Source organism: Chelonia mydas, chromosome 6 (assembly GCF_015237465.2).
Source record: "Chelonia mydas isolate rCheMyd1 chromosome 6, rCheMyd1.pri.v2, whole genome shotgun sequence".
Taxonomy (NCBI): Eukaryota; Metazoa; Chordata; order Testudines; family Cheloniidae; genus Chelonia; species Chelonia mydas.
Window position 1 is genome coordinate 19,282,875 of NC_051246.2, and position 24,893 is coordinate 19,307,767.

The window sequence follows — 24,893 nt, forward strand, 5'->3', positions numbered from 1 at the left end:
TACAGACCAGCTCTCTCACAACCAACAAGTACTAGAAGCAAATGTTGTATATCATGAGATTCCCACACTTTGGTCTCTGATTTAAGAGTAGCAGCCGTGTTAGTCTGTATTCGCAAAAAGAAAAGGAGTACTTGTGGCACCTTAGAGACAAACAAATTTATTTGAGCATAAGCTAGAGTACCAAGCAGTGAAGAATTAGGGGTTTAGTGAGGGCCAGTGAGAAAGCTGCTATTTCTCACTGGTTACAGTAAAGGCTCTCCATCTGTTCCGGTCTGTTAATCTATCCCTAAGAGAGAGATCCTTTCATGGATCATAACCCCTTCACCATGGTCCTCTAAAACTTTAGTTCTGCAGACCATAAAGACAGACTTCTTAACTTAAGTGATGGTCCACGGACTACAGACTGAGATCCACTGTGCTGAGTTAACACTTCATAAAGTGGGAGGATTGCCACACTAATGTCAGTGTCTCACAGATACCAACATCTTCAGTGTTGAGGCCCTGATTATCCAGCAACAGCTGAGGTGGAGCGGGCACTGAGTGCACATGCCTGATGGACACTTACCAAAACAACTGCTGTATGCCCAACTCACCAAAGAAGAAAGGAAACGAGGAGGCCAAAAGAAACGTTTTAAAGACACCCTCAAGATAAACATCAAGAGATGTGGCATCGACACTGCACACTGGGAGAGAGTAGCCCAGGATAGGGATGACTGGCAAAGACTTGTCAGAGAAGGAACGTCCACTTTTGAGGAAAATCACCTGGCGTTTTTCTGTGACCAAGGCAAGAGAAGAAAAGACAGACAACTGTCACACAAGAATCTGACTTCCAACATCACCTACAACATCTGCCAATGAGCTTGTGATACAAGGATCAGACTCCTCAGTCACCAAAGGACCCTTAAAAAATAAAACCTGTGAAAGAGATCGTCCTTGACCTCGAGCTGAGCTAACAGCTTATTCCCAACCCTACGCCACATTCACCTCTGGGGCCTATAGATTTCAATGGGAGTTACAGCACAAAACCCCTGCTGCAACGTGACTGACTTGCACCAGTAATGAATTTGGCCATATAACTGTAGCCGAGAGTTTATTTGGGAACACGATTTCCTCATTTTACCAAACTTGTACAATAAAATCAGGTCAGCGCCAGTTTTACTTCACACTTCTCCTGCACTAGCTCCATTATGATACAAGATCACACAGGGGGAAGAACATGAAGATCAAAATCAGCTATCTATTAGAGAAGGAAGCAGTCTTTTGGAGCGGATGTATTCACTATTAGATTGACATCTGATCTCATCTCTGGTCTCTCTAAAAGAAAACAATTACTTTAAAAACATCTTTTCATGGTACATTTCTACACCCGTGAGATGCTGTGAAAGCCTGTTTTGTTTGAAACAAACCTTTAACATTATGCCTACGCTCCTTGTCAGTGGATGGCCAGTTACAGTGCAGCTTTCCTTACAGTTTGCATCTGTAAGAGACAACTGGAAACTAGCCCCATCCTGCACTGCAGAGGGAAGTGGATCCCTTCAGGGCTATACTCGGTTCCTCTCAGTATGGCTGCAGTTGGCTGGAGCCTGTAAAAGGGCCATTTTATTTCTGAACACAACAGAGGATCTATCCAGAGGATGCTGATCTTGTGCTGAGATCAGAGGACATTTGAAAGTCAGATAAAGAGCCCCCAAAACACAGAGCAGGACCCCGAAGTTTGCTACATCACAGAACCAGCTTTATTCAGGCTTGAGGTGATGCAGTGGGCTGCGTTCACTTGGCAGGACACAGAGTCTGCATCTGCGATGGGCCATATCCTTAAAGTACAAAAATAGAAAAAGGAGGAACTTCTGTGAGGCCTTCCACCTGGAATCTGAAATGACAGAGGCAGGAAGTTGGAGTGACAGCTTTCCCCCCAAAACAAACTCCTGCTGCTCCCATAACTGCTTCCCACGGCATTAGGTGGGAGTGAGACTAGGACTCAAAGAACTCCAAACCCATTGTCTGACCCAGAAACACATGGGTGAGTGGGATGCTTTACTGAAGCAGTGCCAAAGGGAGTGTGTGTAAAAGCAGGCAATGAGACACAGAAATTCAATTCCTTAGCCCCACTCATTCCAGATTCATTTATTTATTCACCATTTGTCAGAAGACTCTGGGAATCCCAGTTTATAGCATTAAGATGAATATGGATTCCTTCATAGAATAACTGGTTTGGGATGTCATGTGTGTGCCACTGAGCTGCCTTCATTCAAAACCGCCGTGTACACAGTCCATACAGGGGAAATGAAGCAGCTCCACATCGGCAGAAAAGTGTTAAATAAGGAGCGGAGCTCTGCCTCAGGATAGTTGCAGCCCCTGTTACAGTGCTGGAGAATTAACCAGCAGCAGCTATTCCACATATAGGAGGAAAATCGTGGCATAGCAGCATCTATGTCCACTGCCCTGTACCCCAACAGCGATCCCTCCAAGGGAGGTTTCTGTACAGAGCATTTACAAGCTCAGGGCGTGACACTGTCTCCAGGAGATGAGATATCTACAAATGCTTAACTAGCATCTATCAGCCTCTGGCAGCTGTAAGCTGGGCCTGTCACTGAGGACAGCTGCCTACCTCTACGTTCTGGTTCTACAGGTCTTACCTAGAGTAGGTCCCTGGCTTAGTGTCACACATAGATACCGACCCACAACAGCAAGAAGAGAACTCCAAAGCCCATGAAAAGTGAAGCCACCAGGGAGATAAGCAGTTCCTTGTAGATGTCCCGTGTGTACTTAGTGGAAGTCACTTCATAGCTGAAAAGGCTAGTTAAAGCAATAACCAAAGAGACAGATCAGAGGGCTTATAGTACCACACTCTAACTTTGGCCTGAAAATGAACCAAAAGGGTCTGGCAGGGAGGCAGCCTTATACAGTAAAAGCTGTTTTATCCGGCACTTCACCAACCAGAAAGCTCTATAAACTGGCATTTCTGATCTTCATTGAAAGTCCATTTGGTGTGGGGCTGGCAGGGGTTGGGGCGCAGGAGCGGGTGTGGAGCGCAGGCTCTGTGAGGGAGTTTGGGTTCGGGAGGGGGCTTGGGGCACCGGATCCAGGGGCCACTCACCTCAGGTGGCTCCCCGCAAGCAGCGACCTGTCCTGGCTGCTCCTAGGTGGAGGCGTGGCAGGCGGCTCTGCACATTGCCTCTGCCCGCAAGCATTCTCCCCACAGCTCCCATTGGCTGCTGTTCCCAGCAATGGGAGGTGTGGACACAGTGCTCGGGGCAGGGGCAGCACGCAGGGTCGCCTGCGATGTCTCCGCCTAGGAGCAACCAGGACAGGTCGCCATTTGTGGAGAGTCGCCTGAGGCAAGCACCCCCTGGATCTGGCACCCCGCACCCCCTCCCGTGCTCCAAGTCCCCTCCCGCACCCAAACTCCCTCTCAGAGCCCATGCCCTGCACCCCCTCCCATGCCCCAGTCCCACACCCACTCCTGCACCCAAAGTCCCTCCCTCTTAGTTAACTGGCATTTTTCACTTACTGGCACCCCCCAACCCCGGAACATGCCGGCTAAAACAGCTTTTACTGTACCAGAGTAATATTTACTACGCAATCTAAGATTCCTGAAGAGACTGCTTCCGTGGCTTGAAGGGCTCCAGCCAGGCAGCCTTTTCCACTTCATCCTCAACACCAAGTGCTGTCAAAGAACATTATCAAAAAGCAGGTCATTGTAGGTTCACACCAAGCCTGACTAACACATCCTCAAGCTGTGGCTCCTTCTTGCTCTTGGCCCTCTTGCCTGCCCTCCTGGCTTCTCTACCAACAGCAAATCCTCTCCCCCTCAGTCCCAGTTTAGGTACACCCACTGCTCAACTTTCAAGCAATCCAGTTCAACCACAGCGTATCGTGGGGTGGGCAAACTTTTTGGCCTAAGGGCCACATCTTGGTATGGAAATTGTATGGTGGGCCATGAATGCTCATGAAATTGGGGGTTGGGGGGCGGGGGAGAAGAGGGCTCCAACCGGGGGTGTAGGCTCTGGGGTGGGGCCAGAAATGAGGAGTTCAGGATGCGGGAGGGGGCTCCGGGTTGAGGTGCAGGGGGGAGACTCCAGGGTGGGGCTGGGCCTGAGGAGTTTGGGGTACAGGAGAGTGCTCCAGGCTGGGACCGAGGAGTTAGGAGGGCAGGAGGGGGATCAGGGCTGGGGCAGGGGCGAAGGGCATCAGGGATGCAGGCTCTGGGCAGCACTTACCTGAAGCAGCGGCATGTCCTCCCTCCGGCTCCTATGCAGAAGCGCGGCCAGGCGGCTCTGTGTGCACTACCCTGTCCGCAAGTGCGGCCCCTGCAGCTCCCATTGGCCGTGGTTCCCAGCCAATGAGAACGGTGCTTGGGCCGGGGGCAACATGCAAAGCCCCTTGGCTGCCCTTACTCATAGGAGCCAGCGGGGGAACATGCCACTACTTCTGGGAGCCGCACGGAGCAAGCCCCCTACCCCGCAACCTGACTAGAGCACCGGAGTGGGGCAAGCCCCAGACCCTGCTCCCCGATGGGAGCTCGAAGGCCGGATTAAAATGTCTGGTGGGCCGGATGCAGCCCCCAAGCCGTAGTTTGCCCACCCCTGAGGTAGCCCCACCCCAGACTATTATACCCTCCAAAACTGTGGTTCTACACCCTCTGCTTCCAGTTGCCCCACCCCAACTATGATGGGCCTCTTTTTCTCCCTGAGGCTCCTCAATACTCCTAGCAGAGCCATTCCTACTTTGCTTCAAAGGGCTCTTCCCCCAAGTCCAGCCTCTGCGGTCAGTGGCACTAACTCCTGGCTGTTCCGTAGCGGGTGGATACACGAAGAACCAGGCAGTGAAGAACATGCCAATGGCCAGCAGCACCACGGTGAGGTGCGGGAACACAGCCGGGTTCACCGGGCTGGTGTATCTGCTCATGGCCTCGAGCTCCTGGGAGGAGAGAAAGAGCAGAGCGATGCTAGCGCCGCGGAGGAGGCGGCAGCCACAGGCCACGACCCAGCCCCGGCCAGTCACCGCGGGAGAGCGGTAACCCCGGCTCCCCAGGCGGTCCGGGGCAGAGCTGGTCCCCGCGGGGCAGGACACAGGCGCCATGGGGGAGGGGACACCCCCAGGGTCCCAACCTGATCGGGGCCCCAGGCCGTGGCGTGGGGGGAGGGGGGCTGAGTGTGACGGTTTCTGTCCGTTTCAGGCCTAGACGCGGAGGAAAAGCCCCCGCCCCAGGGCCGGCCGGGTAGGGGACCGAAGCAGGGCTCGGGCTCGGGCCGCCCCCGGCTCTCACCATCGCGCCGCTCTCCCCTCCACCGCCGGCGACGGAAGGACACGTCTCCTCCGCTCGCCCCCGCTGCCCCGGAAGCGGAAGGAACGGGCGCGCGGCTCCCGGAGGAGGGGCGGGGCCGCCCGGGAGTTGTAGTTCTGCGCGCCGGCCCGTCCGCCGCTCTTCCCGGCAAGACACCGCGGGAGGAGCCGGGCGAGCGGGACTACGCTTCCCGGCAGGCAGTGCGCGGCGCAGCACGCGGGACCCGACGCGCGATTTCAGAACGCGGGAAGAGAGAGTCAGTGGCGGTGTCTGGAGGCGGCGCGCGGGGCCGAGGGACCCAGCAAAGACAGGTAACCCCCCCCCCGCCCCGAGAGCGCGCGCCCCGCTGCCCGGGAGCGCCGCGCGGGTGGCGTGACCCCTCGGCACGTTCTCCGGCTGGGGGGCTGTGGGCTGTCCCGCGGGGGCGCCGTCCTGCGGGAGGGTGGGGGCTGGGCTCGCTGCAGGGGGCGCTGGGGCTGCAGGGAATGGGTGGTGTCCTGGGTGCAGGACATGCTTTGTAGGATGCTGCAGAGCACTCTGGGGCGGACCTTACATCCCGGGGTACTGAGGCCTATGTGGTGGGGCCGGGCATGCACAGTGTGGCCGTTCCCCCACGCCGTCTGAAGGGCTTTTTTCCCCTTTGCGCTCTGACTCATGTTCCCTGCGGGGTGCAATGTGCTTTGGGGCCATTCCTGGCTTAATTCCCCTGTTTCTTGCTGCTAGGATGGGAATCCATGGCCTGGCCAAACTGATCGCAGACGTGGCGCCCGGTGCCATCCGAGAGAATGACATCAAGAGTTATTTCGGTCGGAAGGTGGCCATCGACGCCTCCATGAGCATCTACCAGTTCCTGATTGCCGTGCGGCAGGGAGCTGACATGCTGCAGAACGAGGAAGGTGAGACCACCAGCCACCTGATGGGCATGTTCTACCGAACCATTCGTATGGTGGAGAACGGTATCAAACCGGTCTATGTCTTTGACGGCAAGCCCCCCCAGCTGAAGTCGGGCGAGCTGGCCAAGCGGACTGAGCGCCGGGCCGAGGCAGAGAAGCAGCTCCAGGAGGCCCAAGAGGCAGGGGAAGAGGACAACGTGGAGAAATTCAGCAAGAGGCTAGTCAAGGTGACCAAGCAGCACAATGACGAGTGCAAGAAGCTGCTGACCCTCATGGGCATTCCTTATGTGGAGGCACCAGGTGAGGCTGAAGCCAGCTGTGCCACCTTAGTGAAAGCTGGCAAAGTCTATGCAGCTGCCACTGAGGACATGGATTGCCTGACCTTTGGCAGCCCCGTGCTGATGCGGCACCTTACAGCCAGTGAGGCCAAGAAGCTGCCTATCCAGGAATTCCACCTGAACCGCGTCCTGCAGGACCTAGACCTAACATGGGAGCAGTTTGTGGACCTGTGCATCCTTCTGGGCTGTGACTACTGCGAGAGCATACGTGGCGTTGGGCCCAAGCGTGCTGTGGAGCTCATCAAGCAGCATAAGACCATTGAAAAGATTGTGCAGCACATAGATCCCAAGAAGTACCCCCTGCCTGAGAACTGGCTGCACAAGGAGGCCCAGCAACTCTTCCTACAGCCTGACGTGGTGGACCCTGAAGCTGTGGAGCTGAAGTGGAGCGAGCCGGATGAGAATGGGCTTGTCCTTTTTATGTGTGGGGAGAAGCAGTTCAACGAAGAACGGATCCGCAATGGGATCAAGAGGCTGAGCAAGAGCCGCCAAGGTAGCACTCAGGGCCGGCTGGATGACTTCTTCAAGGTGACTGGCTCCATCACCTCAGCCAAGCGTAAGGAGCCAGAACCCAAGGGCTCAGCCAAGAAGAAAGCAAAGGGCAATAGTGCAGCAGCAGCGAAGTTCAAAAAGGGGAAATAACCAGACCTTCCAGAACTGTCCTAGTTCTCTTCCACTCCCAGATCCTCCAGAGGTTTAAATTTGATAGAAGATCCTGTATTCTTCCTGCACTGCTCTGAGTTATACCCTGCACGGGAGAATGTTATCTATGCTGCTTCCGCTCCTCCATATAGTGAACCAGATGGCAGTCTCGTAGCACAGAAGCAATATAGGCACAATGCTGAGGGAAGAGAAGGACAAAATTAGTGGAAGGGTGGGGGAATTTGACAAACCAAGGGGCGAGGGAGCTGCACTAGCAATCCAATGACAGTGTTCATCAGCTTCAGACTTACTTTGTCCAAGGCCTATAAGGACTGGGGGTGCTGCAAAGATTGTGCATGGCCATCTCCTTGTGTTACTCTCAAAAGCAGTTCCCTCTGGCTGACTGAAGGAGGGCTGTTGACTAGCCATAATGCAAGCCAAACCCAAATACTGAAAAGGAGGATGTCAGCCAAATGGACCAAGAAATCAGCTCAAAGTAGAGTGTGGAAGAGATGGAGACTGAAGCAGAAAGTGGGGAAGAAATGTGTAAAATCCAAATGTGGGGGAGGGAGGGAGGGAGCTACAGAAAGAAGGGAATTTTTACTTTAATGGGGATTCTCTATGGTCTTCCTTCACTTATCTGTATGTATTAGATTGGTAATTAAGTGATTGATGGAGAGAAAACAGAGAAATTTAAAATCCTCTTGATGTTTTAAACTCTCCCCCTCCCCTATTTATAGACGTATCTGATTGGGGTGGGAAAGATTCTTCCCCCCACAAAAAGTACTGAAGTTTAACCATTTGATGCAGATTATTTTGATTCCACTCCAGATCCCAGCCTTGGGTTGGTTTGGTTCCAATATGTAAATGAGGAGGAGCTGTGAAGGAATTGTAACTCCCCAGGTTTAACATTTGTCACTAGGTTTTATTTTATTAAGTTTTTTGAAGAAAAATGTAAATAAACCTAAAAAATGGAAAACTGTTCAGTTCATTCAGATTTGAAATGGCTTCTTCACTGCAGCCCATTCCAAAGAAAAAGTTACTCAAATGGAATAAAGGTTAGAAATCCATAGGAATAATGCAAAGTGAGAGAAACCTTGAACATTAACCCAGCCCTTCTTACAAGCTGCATTCATTTTAGCAGAGATTTCCAGGCTCTGTGGAATGTGAAGGAGCTAGGATTCAGGGAAAGACATTTGGTCTTCCCTTGTGCCATTCTCTGCTTCTCCAAGCTGTACAGGGGACCTAGTACTATTTGCATTTTCCATTATAAGTGTTGTACAGACATGAATTTGTGCCTCTTGTAAGGTAGATTCAGATTTTCCATATCATTACAATGGGAAAAGAGAGACTGATGAAGTGGCTCGCTCATGAGCAAGAGTGGTCTTGCAGATTCAGTGTAGGAGTTGGGCATAAGGCAATCTGAAATTTCAATCCTGGCTTGGACGGTAATTTTGTGTAGGCTTTATACAAGTCAATTAAGTTATCTGAGATTCAGTTTTCGTCATTTATAAAATGGGAACAGTAATACCTACCTCACAGGGTGTTTGAGGCTAAATTAATTAGTTTTATAAAGCACTTTGAGATCACGGAATGAAAGACACTATTGGCAGGAGAATATCAGGATCCATGAAGTGACAGCAGAAAATAGATCTCTTGAACATTTTTGCCATCTTGCTTGGTTGCTACATTAATCTCTCTCTTCCTCTGCCATCTAGTAGTTGTTGGTATAGTAGCTGACAATGTGTACAGGCATAGCCTGCATTCATCAATCTGCATGTTCCATACAGTACAATTTTAAGTGAGCAAAATTCCAAATCAGTAAATATAAAATAGCAGCCCATATTGAAGCCACCTGAACAAAGCAAGTTTGTGCTTTGTAGGACAAGGTGGAGTTTGAAATGACATTAGACTAATTTTCAAACGGATGAAACAATGTTGAAGTTGGAGGAGGGCATCTCACAAATGCTCTATCAAATTATAACCAAATTTTTCTCAAAAAGTCATCTTCCTCTGGCAGACAGGTACATTTACAGGGGATTGATTTAACTTTGTTAAAATTAAAAGGTGGGAGGGGTGTCAGAAGCAGCTTTCTAATGGAAAATCAGCCACCTCATCTCTGCAGGTTGCTGGACCTTTGATTGACTGACTATCTTATTGCTTTGTAATGGAAAGCTAACAGCCTAACATTCAGTGTGTGATAGGTACATTACTTTAAGCAACTGAGACAAAGGGAACATTTTTCAAGAGCAGCTGGGTCCTATTTTCAAAAGAGATTTAGGCACCTAGGAACCTTAGTCTCATTGTAACTCAATGGTTAACTTAAAGGTTAAGTACCAGGCTGAGTCTCTATTGAAAATTGGAGTTAGGATTGTGTTGGTTATTTTTTTTTTTAATTTACTCAAAGTTTTAAGTAAGGAACAGAATGATGGTAGAGAAACTAGGCTGCTGAAACTCTCACTAATATAAGACCTTTATTATCCCAGACATTCTGGTAACCAAAACAGGATCATGTTCTATATATCCATTGTTTTGATATTGCGATTATCCAAACGTGTGTATTCTCCTCACTAAGAGCCAAGGTTTTAGCATACAAAGCTTAATCCAAATCTGAGTGACAACGATGGCACCAGAGCCAAAAGGATCAGGCAGTTGCCCTTTGTAAAAGCTTGACTCCGTTCAGTTCATCTGTATTTAAAGGTCTCTTGAATCTCACACCAAAAACAGGGAAGAGGTTGAATGTACAAGTACCCTAGTACAACAGAAGTAGCATGGTCTGAGAGATTCATAGATACTAAGGTCAGAAGGGACCATTATGATCATCTAGTCTGACCTCCTGCACAACGCAGGCCGCAGAATCTCACCCACCCACTCCTGCGAAAAACCTCACCTATGTCTGAGCTATTGAAGTCCTCAACCCGTGGTTTAAAGACTTCAAGGAGCAGAGAATCCTCCAGCAAGTGACCCATGCCCCATGCTACAGAAGAAGGCAAAAAAACTCCAGGGCCTCTTCCAATCTGCCCTGGAGGAAAATTCTTTCCCAACCCCAAATATGGCGATCAGCTAAACCCTGAGCATATGGGCAAGATTCAGCAGCCAGATACTACAGAAAATTCTTTCCTGGGTAACTCAGATCCCACCCCATCTAACATCCCATCACAGGCCATTAGGCCTATTTACCATGAATATTTAAAGATCAATTAATTACCAAAATCATGTTATCCCATCATACCATCTCCTCCATAAACTTATCAAGTTTAATCTTAAAGCCAGATAGATCTTTTGCCCCCACTGCTTCCCTTGGAAGGCTACTCCAAAACTTCCCTCCTCTGATGGTTAGAAACCTTTGTCTAATTTCAAGTCTAAACTTCCTGGTGGCCAGTTTATATCCATTTGTTCTTGTGTCCACATTGGTGCTGAGCTTAAATAATTCCTCTCCCTCTCCAGTATTTCTCCCTCTGATATATTTATAGAGAGTAATCATATCTCGCCTCAACCTTCTTTTAGTTAGGCTAAACAAGCCAAGCTCCTTGAGTCTCGTTTCATAAAACAGGTTTTCCATTCCTCGGATCATCCTAGTAGCCCTTCTCTGTACCTGTTCCAGTTTGAATTCATCCTTCTTAAACATGGGAGACCAGAACTGCACACAGTATTCCAGGTGAGGTCTCACCAGTGCTTGTATAACGGTACTAAAACCTCCTTATCCCTACTGGAAATACCTCTCCTGATGCATCCCAAGACCGCATTAGCTTTTTTCACGGCCATATCACATTGGCGGCTCATAGTCATCCTATGATCAACCAATACTCCAAGGTCCTTCTCCTCCTCCGTTACTTCTAACTGATGCGTCCCCAGTTTATAACTAAAATTCTTGTTATTAATCCCTAAATGCATGACCTTGCACTTCTCACTATTAAATTTCATCCTATTACTATGACTCCAGTTTACAAGGTCATCCAGATCCTCCTGTATGATATCCCAGTCCTTCTCTAAATTGGCAATACCTCCCAGCTTTGTATCATCTGCAAACTTTATTAGCGCACACCCACTTTTTGTGCCGAGGTCAGTAATAAAAAGATTAAATAAGATTGGTCCCAAAACTGATCCTTGAGGAACTCCACTGGTAACCTCCCTCCAGCCTGACAGTTCACCTTTCAGTAGGACCCGTTGTCGTCTCCCCTTTAACCAATTCCTTATCCATCTTTCAATGTTCATATTGATCCTCATCTTTTCCAATTTAACTAATAATTCCCTATGTGGCATGGTATCAAACGCCCTACTGAAATCTAGGTAAATTAGATCCACTGTGTTTCCTCTGTCTAAAAAATCTGTTACTTTCTCAAAGAAGGAGATCAGGTTTGTTTGGCATGATCTACCTTTTGTAAAACCATGTTGTATTTTGTCCCATTTACCATTGACTTCAATGTCCTTAACTGCCTTCTCCTTCAAAAATTTTTCCAAGACCTTGCATACTACAGATGTCAAACTAACAGGCCTGTAGTTACCCGGATCACTTTTTTTCCCTTTCTTAAAAATAGGAACTATATTCGCAATTCTCCAATCATACGGTACAACTCCTGAGTTTACAGATTCATTAAAAATTCTTGCTAATGGGCTTGCAATTTCGGGTGCCAATTCCTTTAATATTCTTGGATGAAGATTATCTGGGCCCCCCGATTTAGTCCCATTAAGCTGTTTGAGTTTCGCTTCTACCTCAGATATGGTAATATCTACCTCCATATCCTCATTCCCATTTGTCATGCCACCATTATCCCTAAGATCCTCTTTAGTCTTATTAAAGACTGAGGCATAGTATTTGTTTAGATATTGGGCCATGCCTAGATTATCCTTAACCTCCATTCCATCCTCAGTGTTTAGCAGTCCCACTTTTTCTTTCTTTGTTTTCTTCTTATTTATATGGCTATAGAACCGTTTACTGTTGGTTTTAATTCCCTTTGCAAGGTCCAGCTCTACTTGACTTTTAGACTGTCTCACTTTATCCCTACATGTTCTGACCTCAATAAGGTAGCTTTCCTTGCTGATCCCTCCCTTCTTCCACTCCCTGTATGCTTTCTGCTTTTTCTTAATCACCTCTCTGAGGTGCTTGCTCATCCAACTTGGTCTACTACTCCTGCCTATGAATTTTTCCCCCTTTCTTGGGATGCAGGCTTCCGATAGCTTCTGCAGCTTTGATGTAAAGTAATCCCAGGCCTCCTCTGCCTTTAGATCCATAAGTTCTTCAGTCCAATCCACTTCCCTAATTTCCTTAATTTTTGAAAGTCAGCCCTTTTGAAATCAAAAACCCTAGTCGCAGATTTATTTTTGTTAATCCTTCCGTTCAGTTTGAACTGAATTAGCTCATGATCACTTGAACCAAGATTATCCCCTACAACCATTTCTTCTATGAGGTCCTCACTACTCACCAAAACCAAATCTAAAATGGCATCCCCTCTAGTCAGTTCAGCGACTACTTGATGAACGAATCCATCAGCTATCGCATCTAGGAAAATCTGAGCCCTATTATTATTACTAACACTTGTCCTCCAGTCTATATCTGGGAAGTTAAAGTCTCCCATGATCACGCAGTTTCCATTAGTATTTACTTTATTAAAAACATTAAAAAGGGCTCTATCCATATCCAAATTAGATCCCGGTGGTCTATAGCACACCCCAAGCGCTATCCCAGGGGAGGCTCTAATAGTTTTCTTCCCCAATGTAATTTTTGCCCAGACGGACTCTGTCTTATCCATTCCATCACTTCTTATTTCTTTACATTCTACCTCATCAATGCTACTCCACCACCTTTACCTTTATTTCGGTCTTTCCTAAACAGCACATACCCTTCAATACCCGTAGTCCAGTCATGACTACTATTCCACCATGTTTCTGTTATCCCTATAATATCTGGTTTCACTTCCTGCATCAGTAGCTCTAGTTCCTCCATTTTGTTACCTAGGCTCCTTGCATTGGTGTACAAACATCTTAATTTTTGCTGTTTGGCCTCGCTCACATTCTGTACCCTATTAGGCACGGTCATTCTACAGCCAGTATAACCTATTAGACTGGTATCCACACTGCCCTTCCTCCTTATATACATTCTCCTACCCACGGCTGTATCCTTTCTTACTTTGTTTTCTTCCCTCTCAATGCTAAAATCCGGCGTGGAGATTACCTGGACATCTCCCAACCATCTCCCCCAAATTCCTAGTTTAAAGCTCTCTTAATTAGTTGTGCCAGCCTCCATCCTAGAAGTCTATTTCTGTCCTCTGTCCATGAATGCCTCCCAGTGGCCATACATCCCAAAGCCCTCCTTATAGCACCACTGCCTAAGCCATCTGTTGATAGTCATAATCCTGTCACACCTTTGTTGCCCTTCTCTAGGAACAGGCAGAATCCCACTAAAGATCACCTGAGCCTCAATTTCCTTAAGCGTCTTCCCCAGCCTAGCATAGTCTCCCTTAATACTTTCCAGCGAGAATCTAGCTGTATCATTTGTTCCCACATGAAGGATAATTAGGGGATTCTTTCCTGCTCCCTTTAGGATCCTTTTCAACCTCAGGTCTACATCCTGTATCTTAGCACCTGGAAGACAGCACACCCTTGTATTCTCTGGATCAGCTCTGGTTACAGGCCTGTCTATTCTTCTCAGTAAAGAGTCCCCGATCACATAGACCTGCCTTTTCCTGGTGATGGTGCTATTCTCCAGTCTATCCCCTGTTCCCTCCCCTGGTAGAGAGTGGAAAACTGAATAGAGAAGTACAGCCAATCCCTCTCTCTCCCTCTTCATCCTGGAACAATAATGGGGAATTGCATTTGTTTGTTTCTTCCTTGGCACCCTTAATAATCAGACCTCAAATGAGAAATCAAGGAATTTGACCTGTGCTTGCATTTAGCAGGGCATTCTGACTCCTCTTTTACCCTGGGCTCACTTTGTCCTCCCTTTCCTGGAATATAACATACTATTAACAATGGGATTTTAAGCACTGAAATCAGAGAAAAATTTCTACCACTACCTTGTTAGGGGGCTTATTCCTTCACCCACTCACTTCCCTGGTCCTTCTCGCATGAACAGAGAGCAACAATACCCAAAGTCCAAAGGTGCAAACAATTCAGTGTTTATTGGGGTGAACTTCCAGCAAGCATGATTCCAGTTTCCTTCCTTAGTATCCTCCTTCCCAGCTCTGACACGACAGAGCCTTACACCTGTGTCCCTGTTCCCATTCCTGCCCTTAGCCAAACATGATTCCAATTTCCTTACCCCATTCCCTGTTCCCATCTCCCCCTTTAGCAAAACGTGATTCCAATTTCCTTACCCCCATTCCCTGTTCCCATCTCCCCCTTTAGCAAAACGTGATTCCAATTTCCTCACCCCCATTCCCTGATCCCATCTCTCCCACCCCCACTCACTTCCTGATTGACTGCAGACTGTATAGTAAAACTTGAGTTCTGCTTTGCTATACCTTAACCAATCATTTTCCTGAAATTTAACTAACCAATCCTAACATATTGTAACATGATTATGTAACCAATTATATCCCACCACCTTAATTAGTTTACACCCAGCAAAATTAATTATACAGCAGACAGGAACAATCACAGAACCAGACAGAGATTATACAGACAAACAATAGCAAAGTGGGAACTATAATGACAAGACAATACAGAAGTGAGGATTTCACATCCCAGCTATTGATAAGTGAGTTCTTGCCAGACAGGATACTATCAAACTAAGTTTCCTTTTACATTTTCTAGGCACTTCCCTTTCTCTGGAGGGGATAGGAATACAATCCTGTCCTGATAGTGCCTAACAGCCCAATAGCACCTTATTTCAATGTGACTAGTTTGGAATGTGAGGATGTGACTGTTCGCTTCCTAGCTTATGGCTGCCTCTGCTGCTTAGCCAAAGGCCTTAGCCTAAGAACAGGGCCTCAGACTGTCACAGTAAGAGAAGGCCCTTACACCAGCAGACAGTGATTTTGATTCTTTCTTTTATACCTCTAGAACTAGCCAAGTGATAAGAATACACCTAAATTCTTAAAGTACAGGCCTTTGCAGACAGGCCTGAATATCTATATCCTAACACACCTGAAACTTGTTTGTGTTGTTTGTATGTTATATATGGGACTAACTATTATGTCCTAATATACCTGTAACAGGGCTGCACTTTAGTTTCTCAGTGAGGGGAACCATAACTTTGAATGACCTGAGTGTTTTGAATTTGAGTTCTGTATAGTAACATTACATTAAGCTAAGGTTTCTGCACTGTATGTGAAAAGAAACATTAGATGATGCATAAACTGGTCTATCATTCAGTGGCTTGTGGGAGTCATGCATGCAGGGATTTTGTTCTTCACCTGGGAAGAGGAGGGTTATATTAATCATCTCTTCATATTTCAGGCCAGAGAGTGATGTGAGAGTTTCCATCAAATCTCTGGGGAAGTTTGGGGCTCCTCTCCAGTCTGAAGAATGGGGGCGGGTGGGGGAAGTGTGAATGCCCTGACTCTAGCCTCCCTTTGCTCTATGCCCTTGATTAATCCAGGTTTGTATGCTTTTCAAGTTTCCATTTCTGTCTGTGCTTGGCATCCCATTCCTGCCCATGTGTCTGTGCAGAAAAGACTCCTAAGCAGCTTGTGTCTTTTTCAACTGGAAGGTGTGGGAAGAACACTTCAGTATAAAATTCCTGTGCCTGATCTCATTCCTACTGACCCCATGAGGCACAAACTGCTGAGTCTGGAGGAAGTAAAGAGGCTACTATTAGTGGAGTAGAAATGCCTGCAATGTGGGCAAGGGTGGGGGAGGAAAGGGTATGGGATGGGGGAAAACCAAGGCATGTATCTAACATTTTTGGGGTTTTTTTTGCAATGTTAAACAGATTATGAGCCAGCATATTACAAGCACAACCTTTAGCTTGTGATTTGGCTAGGTTGACTGTAGTATTTGAGGTTTTTTAACGATTTTGTAAAAAAAATTTATGGCTACATTAATTGCAGTTAGAGCATAAGATAGTATGCTTAAGGGCTTGGGTGGTTTGGCCTTTGACCCAAGAATTGTATGTCCTTTTAGAATTTAAATTAAACGTATTTAGTATGGAATTGGAGCTTTTACAATTTTTTTTAATGTTACTTAACATGCTATGGTTTTGTCTTTTGGCTTTTTTAAAAATATTTTGTGACTTTGCATTTTGAAATTGGGGGTCCTATATGTGTGTGCCCACATTCCCTGAAGCTAAATACCCAGTTACAGTCCAGATCAGGTGAGATGCAGGGAGGGAGCCGAAGGCAGCTTCTGGGCTGTGGTAGTTGGATTGAGACCTTGGAGCCTGGATGTTTTTGGAGGTGAGCTATAACCACGATAGGTCCCAGGTGGTCTGGTCTGGGGGTAAGCCAAGTGTGTGGGGGGTTTTTTTTGTGTTTTGGTTTTTTTTACCCATTTGCTGCTGTCTCTTGTAGGGAGTTGCACATGCTGGCCAGTTTTGAAACAGGTGTTTTGTGTAACATGTACTAAGGGCAGGTCCCAGGAGGCTGCATCAGGTATGTTTGTCAGAAGGATTAACATGGGCGGCCATGTTTGTTACCTAGAAGGATACAATATAAACAAAATGAATTTGACTTAGTTTGCCACCCCAAATAAGGTTAGTTATATGCGGTACTGAGGAGTAGTTTTGCCGCCCTCAATAAGGTTAATGCACTCGTGCTGAGGGGTTTTTACCGCCTCAAATAAGGGAAAGGTTGTATTAAGTCCGGACATAAAGAATTAAGGTTATTGTACATGAGATGCATCCAGATATGGGGAATGAATGTGTGTGTATGAATGAATAAAGTGCGGTATGAGCCACTGACCAGGTCTAAGACTTAAGCTGACTCCAGCCGCACCTGGGCTACCCCATGTGGGAGTTCTGAAAGCAAGGGGGGTCAGCCGAATCTTGTGGCCCAGAGGATAGGAATTTTTCCTTATTCATGAGCCGCTGACCAGGTCCGGACTTAAGCTGCTAGTCAGTGAAATCTGTGACCCAGTGGACCCTTTCCTTGGGATGCGAGAGAGTGAGAATTTCTCTAGCTCATGAGCCACTGACCTAGTAGACAGGGTGCCCTCCCTGGAGTGTGTGGAAATCTTCCTTAGTTTATGAGCAGACAGGGCACTCCCCTGTGAGACTGGAAAATGGGTGGGGGACAGTCTAAGAATTCCCCCGCACTACTAAAGGGCACCCCTGCGTACTACATGTATGTGCATTATGGTCCTAGGACCTGCAGGTATTTAGAAAATTGGAATAGCTACACGCGTGATAATCCATCTAAACAATTCCCACTAGAAGGTACCTTTGATCTAGATAAACTTACATACCTCAGAGGAACCCTTACATCACCAAAAGCCTCTGATACACAGTGGGAGCAATTTGGCTATTGGTGGGAGGAAGCTACAAAGAGACTCCATGAGTCTCGAGTGCGGAGTCTGAAGGACTCCCAGGAAAAATTAAAAACTCAAGTACAGGATTTGAAAATTAAATGCAAAGCATCCGGATGCCTCCCTGCCCAAACCACTTTATTAACTCCCTTGGCTTCTTTATATCCCCAATTAGTTAAGGCTGAAAGCGAAGAGGGAAAGGAACGGGTTAATTTAAAAATTCAGCTTGGCCTAGAGATAAAGAGAAAGCTGGTCTGTGTTCAAGGTCAAGAATCAATACAGTCTGCCTTGCTCTGCATGCCAAGCACCAAAAAAACCCCCAGCTGGCTGTGAAAAATATAGACAGAGGCAAACAAAGGCAACACAAGTTACGGGACTGAAATTACAATTTGCAAAGGTTGGCTGCCCAGTGAGACCCAGCAGTCTGCCTTTGCGACCCTGGAGCTGGTGTGGTTTGGGGATACTGAAGAAGCCACAGGCAGCCGGCTTGGACTGGAATACTGAGCAGAGGTCTCTGAAAGGGACACCCCAAGAGACTCCAGGGTTAAAAACAAAACAAAACCCCAAGAGCAGAAGCAAGTTGGAGATTTTTTTGCAGCGTACCTCTGGACAACCTGTGCACAGGATAACCTCCCGTCCACCTCTCTTTCTCTCCTACCCCCGGGCCTGGCCAGCCCGGGCAGCATGTTTGTGAGTATGAAGGGGAAAAAAAAGGGTGCTGGTGGGTCTACCCCCAGTCATAGCAGGACCGGGCAATAAGAGGAGCTGCGGAAAAGGGAAGAGATGTGTACCTGATAGCTAGAGAAAACTGAACAGTTAAAATGCCAATTGGCCGTGCATTCTGTCCAAGTGACAAGCCTTGCCGGGGAGGACTCAGGTAGCCTTGTAAGTGAGAATGTTTAAGGGCAGGACCAGGAGGGGTGGGGGGTTAGTTGAGAAGCCCACCCTCCTTGCTAAATTAGTAGTGGAACAAAGCCTGTGTCCATGGAAAGGAATGGTTCGACAAGGAAAAAAAAAAGGATTGGGCCCAGGCAAGCAGGCAGGCAACAGATAGAAAAATTGGGAAACGGGTTGGAAACCTTGAAAGCATAGTATCAGAGGGGTAGCCGTGTTAGTCTGAATCTGTAAAAGCGGCAAAGAGTCCTGTGGTACCGTATAGACTAATGGATGTATTTGGAGCATAAGCTTTCGTAGGTGGATACCCACTTCGTCGGATGCATGTAGTGGAAATTTCCAATATTGCTTGCATATTTATACCTGCCTCTGGAAATTTCCACTACATGCATCTGACGAAGTGGGTATTCACCCACGAAAGCTTATGCTCCAATATGTCTGTTAGTCTATACGGTGCCACAGGACTCTTTGCCTCTTGAAAGCATAGTGGCAGAAGTAAAGGACGCAGTAAATGCAAATGTGGGAAATTCAGATCCCTAAAATAATACTTGGAATGGTAAAATCTGAGTTGATGAAGGTGTTATTGAGGGAATTAAGCAGTGAAACTTTGTAGAAATGTGAAAAGAGGAAAGGTGTTATGAAAAGAAAATTCCTGGTTTCTTTGCAGCCATTCTGAAGGAGAAATGGGCCCTTTTCCAAAGGAATGTCTGTAAATAATCCAGGCAAAGAGGTTATTTAAGTAGAATCATTTGACTATGAACAAGTTAGTCGAATTTGCTAAAAGTACACTCCTGGTGTGTACAATCTTTGTTTTATAAGTCTGAGATGAACTGGTGTTGTTTTAAAGTTGTAAAACCGAGAAATACTTTTGCCAGATACAGGAAACTAGTGTTGTTTAATTTTGGTATTTAGCATTTAATCCTTAAGGTAACTTAATGCTTTACAAGATTTAAAATGTTTTTAAATAAAGACCAAAGTTGTGGCTGCAGCAGGGCAGTCAAAGCCAGGAGAATGGGAAAATATTTTAAATCTGGTTTTGGTAACAAAACAGCAGATAAGAATTTGTAGTAAAAAAGAAAAAGACCGTGCCCCACACTAAGCCTTAAGGTGGCTCTGTGTAATCAAACGGTCACTTTGCCAAAGGGGAGCCACAATACATTGTGTTTTCCTTTTCAAATCACTGTGTATTTTGAAAACAGGAGTTAAAAGTTAATTGTGTCCTTTTGAGACCAAGTCTCTAAGTGGCTGATAATTTTGAATCCAAAAGCAAACTGAAAGCATCTGTGTTAATGCAAATCACCTAAATGATAAAGATAGAAGTCATTGAAATATTACCTGCCTATAAAACAAACACAGGAAAATATGGGGGTAATTCCTCTGTTTTACCTGCAATCAGCAAGGGTATTTGTATAAGAAAGAAATATTTTAAACAATGACTGATCGCCCCAGAAGGGGTAGAAATATGTTTTTGTCTTTCAAGAAAATTAGAAAAAGCTTATTGTTGTATCAACCAGGCGAGGTACTAACAAGCTTCAACAAGACTTTATTTTCAAAGTGGAAACCTCTTTAAGAAGGGTTTCTTCAGGTATGTTGGCAACAAGAAGAAAGCCAAGGAAAGTGTGGGCCCCTTACTGAATGAGGGAGGCAACCTAGTGACAGAGGATGTGGAAAAAGCTAATGTGCTCAATGCTTTTTTTGCCTCTGTCTTCACTAACAAGGACAGCTCCCAGACTGCTGCGCTGGGCATCGCAACATGGGGAGTAGATGGCCAGCCCTCTGTGGAGAAAGAGGTGGTTAGGGACTATTTAGAAAAGCTGGACGTGCACAAGTCCATGGGGCCGGACGAGTTGCATCCGAGAGTGCTAAAGGAATTGGCGGATGTGATTGCAGAGCCATTGGCCATTATCTTTGAAAACTCGTGGTGAACGGGGGAAGTCCTGGATGACTGGAAAAAGGCTAATGTAGTGCCAATCTTTAAAAAAGGGAAGAAGGAGGATCCTGGGAACTACAGGCCAGTCAGCCTCACCTCAGTCCCCGGAAAAATCATGGAGCAGGTCCTCAAGGAATCAATCCTGAAGCACTTACACGAGAGGAAAGTGATCAGGAACAGTCAGCATGGATTCACCAAGGGAAGGTCATGCCTGACTAATCTAATCGCCTTCTATGATGAGATTACTGATTCTGTGGATGAAGGGAAAGCAGTGGATGTATTGTTTCTTGACTTTAGCAAAGCTTTTGACACGGTCTCCCACAGTATTCTTGCCAGTAAGTTAAAGAAGTATGGGCTGGATGAATGCACTATAAGGTGGGTAGAAAGTTGGCTAGATTGTCGGGCTCAACGGGTAGTGATCAATGGCTCCATGTCTAGTTGGCAGCCGGTGTCAAGTGGAGTGCCCCAGGGGTCAGTCCTGGGGCCGGTTTTGTTCAATATCTTCATAAATGATCTGGAGGATGGTGTGGATTGCACTCTCAGCAAATTTGCGGATGATACTAAACTGGGAGGAGTGGTAGATACGCTGGAGGGCAGGGATAGGATACAGAGGGACCTAGACAAATTGGAGGATTGGGCCAAAAGAAACCTGATGAGGTTCAATAAGGATAAGTGCAGGGTCCTGCACTTAGGACGGAAGAACCCAATGCACAGCTACAGACTAGGGACCGAATGGCTAGGCAGCAGTTCTGTGGAAAAGGACCTAGGGGTGACAGTGGACGAGAAGCTGGATATGAGTCAGCAGTGTGCCCTTGTTGCCAAGAAGGCCAATGGCATTTTGGGATGTATAAGTAGGGGCATAGCGAGCAGATCGAGGGACGTGATCGTTCCCCTCTATTCGACATTGGTGAGGCCTCATCTGGAGTACTGTGTCCAGTTTTGGGCCGCACACTACAAGAAGGATGTGGATAAATTGGAGAGAGTCCAGCGAAGGGCAACAAAAATGATTAGGGGTCTGGAACACATGACTTATGAGGAGAGGCTGAGGGAACTGGGATTGTTTAGTCTGCGGAAGAGAAGAATGAGGGGGGATTTGATAGCTGCTTTCAACTACCTGAGAGGTGGTTCCAGAGAGGATGGTTCTAGACTATTCTCAGTGGTAGAAGAGGACAGGACAAGGAGTAATGGTCTCAAGTTGCAGTGGGGGAGGTTTAGGTTGGATATTAGGAAAAACTTTTTCACTAGGAGGGTGGTGAAACACTGGAATGCGTTACCTAGGGAGGTGGTGGAATCTCCTTCCTTAGAAGTTTTTAAGGTCAGGCTTGACAAAGCCCTGGCTGGGATGATTTAGTTGGGGATTGGTCCTGCTTTGAGCAGGGGGTTGGACTAGATGACCTCCTGAGGTCCCTTCCAACCCTGATATTCTATGATTCTATGATTTACCAAGCTGCTTCTGCACCCTCTGTAGCTCTCTCCCAGCCTCTCAACTCCTCCCCCCTCCTTCCTGTTTCCTGTCCTTCAGACTCCCAACAGCCAGTGCTCCCAATTCTAATAATTACAAGCAACATCTAAACACCACATTCCCTCCTCTCTTAAGAAACTCTCCCAATTAAAATAAACGTTATTGTTCTAATCACAGGAACAAATATGAAACAAGACACTATACTGTTGGCAGAAATATTACACTGAAAACACTGTAGATACTACATAACATAGTCTCTAGTCCAGACAGGTGGTCGTCTGGTTCTGACACACCATCTCTCAAGCCCCGGTTCCAGTGCAATGTCTTGTTGTGTTGGTACTACGGTGAAGTCATCCAATGCAGGCTGGGTGTTGGCATAATCTCCTTTTGGTGCATAGGAAGGTGCAAGATAAGAAGCATTCCATACCCGCCCATCAGAAAGTCGATAGGTGTAAGGTCCCTTCTCTATGATTTTAAGAGGAGCTGTGAATTTATGGTCCCCTTTGCATAAAATTCCAGGTTTTCGTATTCTAACAAAGGAACCACGCTCAAACTTTGGTTCCTTAGCACACCGCCGCTTGTCTGTGGAAAGCCTTAGACTTTGCTTGTTTCTGTTCAACTGTTTTTCTCACATCATCCTCGTTTGGGGCATCAGGTCATGCCTTTAACAATCCAGCAATGTTCAGTTTAGTATTCATCTGTTTCCCATGCAGTAACTCTGCGGGTGATCTTTGCATTGTGGCATGTCGTGTAGCCCGGTATTCTTGCAAGAAATCAGTAGTGAAGGGTATTCACAATCGCCCTTCCAGTTTAGCCATTTGTAAACTCTCTTTCAAACTTCTGTTAAACCGTTCGATTTCCCCATTGGCTTGAGGGTAATATAGGGATGACCTTCTGTGTAAAATGTTCCTCTGTGCTAGAAAAGTTTCAAACTCCAGGGAAGTAAATTGACTAACATTATCTGAAATCAGTTCTTTGGGGTTACCTTCCTTGCTAAAAACTGAAGACAGGAACTTAATTACTGTAGCAGAAGAGATTTGCAATGTAAATGCTACCTCAGGCCATTTACTGAAATAGTCTATTCAAGTGATGGCATAACGGCAGTCAATTGGAGCAGTATCAAAGGATCCTACAATATCAATTGTCACTTTTTCCCATGCAGATTCAGGAAGAGGAACAGGCTGTAATGGAGGGGTACATGTCACTGCTGTTTTATCATGCCTTTGGCAAGTGACACAGGATTTTATGAGTGCTTCAGTTTGAGAGTCCATCCCTGGCCACCAATACAGATCCTGTAGTCGTCGTTTGGTTCGGACAATTCCTTGATGAAAACCGTGTGCCAGGTGTATGAGTTTTGACTGTAATTCTTCTGGCACAAGGAGCCGGTGTGTACCTCGTAGCACACAGCCATCAAACAAAGAAAGGTAATCCCGAAATCTAAAATAAGGCAGCAAAACTGGGTCAAGGTTTTTAGGATGACTGGGCCATCTCTTTGTCAGAAATTTCCATAGTTTTTGTTGAATTGGACACGCTGAACAAGCAGCTTGAAATTGTTCTCTTGTAACTGCAATAAGAGTGCCTGTAATAAGCTCAACCATTACATCCTCATCCTCCGGTGGACCATCTGGTGAAGGCAAAAGCAGGCGAGAAAGGCAATCAGCTACCACATTTTGGTTTCCAGGCTTATATTGCAGTTCATAATTGAAAGAGAGTAGTCTTGCAGGCCATTGAGCAATACGGTATCCTGCTCTTCCCAGTCCTTTCATGGTGAGCCACGTTGTCAAAGGGCTGTGGTCTGTGCGCAACTTGAACGTGCGGCCCCATAGGTAAGTTCTCCATTTTTCAGTAGCCCAGACACAACAAGTGCTTCTTTTTCGACTGTAGAATATTTTCTCTCAGCATTACTTAGTGTCCTTGAAGCAAATGCAACAGTCCTCTCTGTGTTTTCCTTATGCAGTTGTGTAAGAACAGCCCCAAGTCCATAATCAGAAGCATCAGTAGTTACAATTGTGGGCAGTTGTAGGACTAAATAGTGCAAGTACTGGACCATGTACAATCAAGTCTTTCGCAGTTTCGAAACTAGCTTGTGCATCCGTTGTCCACACTGAAGTTGAACTTCTCCATAATAATTCCTGTAACAGTTCAATGACAGAAGCATAATTGGGAATGAATTTTGCAAACCAGGAGGTAAGACCCAAGAAGGAACGTAAGGTTTGCAAATCTGTTGGAGGAGGAGCATTTGAAATTGCCAGGATATGATCTGGATCAGGTTTTAGTCCAGCCTGTGAAATTGTATGCCCTAGAAAGGAGAGCTGTTTGTTTAAATTTGGACCTATTGAGCTGGAGGCCTGCTGTGCTGTGCTGATGCAGTTTAGTACAGACTGCAGGTTATTGTAATGCTCCTCAGAAGTGTTTCCAAACACGATAATATCATCCAGATAACATTGAACTCCATGATGATTCTTCAGAATCAATGACATCATTTTTTGAAAGGCACTTGGGGCAGATGCGAGACCATATGGAACACGTTCAAAACAAAATAGTCCCTCGTGTGTAATAAATGCTGAGAAGTCTCTGCTATCTTCATGCAACATAACCTGGTGGTATGCACTCTGCAAATCAAGAGTAGAAAACATCTTTGCTCCACGGAGTTCTGAAAATACCTCTTCTATGTGAGGAAGAAGATGACTGTCAATCACAATAGCTTTATTTGGCTCCCTTAAGTCCACACAAAGGCGAATGCCTCCACCCTTCTTCTGCATCACTACTATAGGTGAAACCCATTCTGAGGAGTCGATCTCTTCAATAATGTCCTTTTGAACAAGTTTTTAAAGTTTTCTCTGAAACAGCTTCCCTGACTGAAAATGGTAGGCACCGTAACTTCTGTCGTACATGCATCACATTATTCCGCATTTTAATTTTATGCAGAAACCCTTAAGCACAGCCGAGTTTCTCCTCAACCTGGTGTTGGGTCCCAGATGAAACTGGTGTGTGTACCGCAAGAGTGCTATGCTGAGGAAGATCAATTTGTCCATTAACTACCCTG

The 24,893-nt window shown here is 46.4% G+C and overlaps 2 protein-coding genes across 2 annotated transcripts; one reads left to right on the plus strand and one right to left on the minus strand.

Annotated features, from left to right (window-relative positions):
* Nucleotides 1-137: 137 nt before the first annotated feature.
* Nucleotides 138-5,406, minus strand: TMEM258 (transmembrane protein 258). Its single transcript, XM_037899456.2, has 4 exons — nucleotides 5,270-5,406; nucleotides 4,811-4,920; nucleotides 2,637-2,787; nucleotides 138-773 (listed from the first exon to the last, which is right to left on the minus strand). The coding sequence occupies exons 1-3, from the start codon at nucleotides 5,270-5,272 to the stop codon at nucleotides 2,661-2,663; spliced, it is 240 nt and encodes a 79-aa protein (XP_037755384.1). The 5' UTR covers nucleotides 5,273-5,406; the 3' UTR covers nucleotides 138-773; nucleotides 2,637-2,660.
* Nucleotides 5,362-8,139, plus strand: FEN1 (flap structure-specific endonuclease 1). The gene is made up of 2 exons (XM_037899454.2): nucleotides 5,362-5,598; nucleotides 6,011-8,139. The coding sequence occupies exon 2, from the start codon at nucleotides 6,012-6,014 to the stop codon at nucleotides 7,158-7,160; it is 1,149 nt and encodes a 382-aa protein (XP_037755382.1). The 5' UTR covers nucleotides 5,362-5,598; nucleotide 6,011; the 3' UTR covers nucleotides 7,161-8,139.
* The last annotated feature ends 16,754 nt before the right edge of the window (nucleotides 8,140-24,893 follow it).

What these genes read in the sequence shown, in the direction of transcription:
- FEN1 (XM_037899454.2), top strand. Translation starts at nt 6,012, where the DNA reads ATGGGAATCCATGGCCTGGCCAAACTGATCGCAGACGTGGCGCCCGGT.
- TMEM258 (XM_037899456.2), bottom strand. An exon ending in TTCACTGCCTGGTTCTTCGT is followed by an intron (nt 2,788 to 4,810) that starts GTATCCACCCGC and finishes TAGCCTTTTCAG; the next exon opens with CTATGAAGTGACTTCCACTA.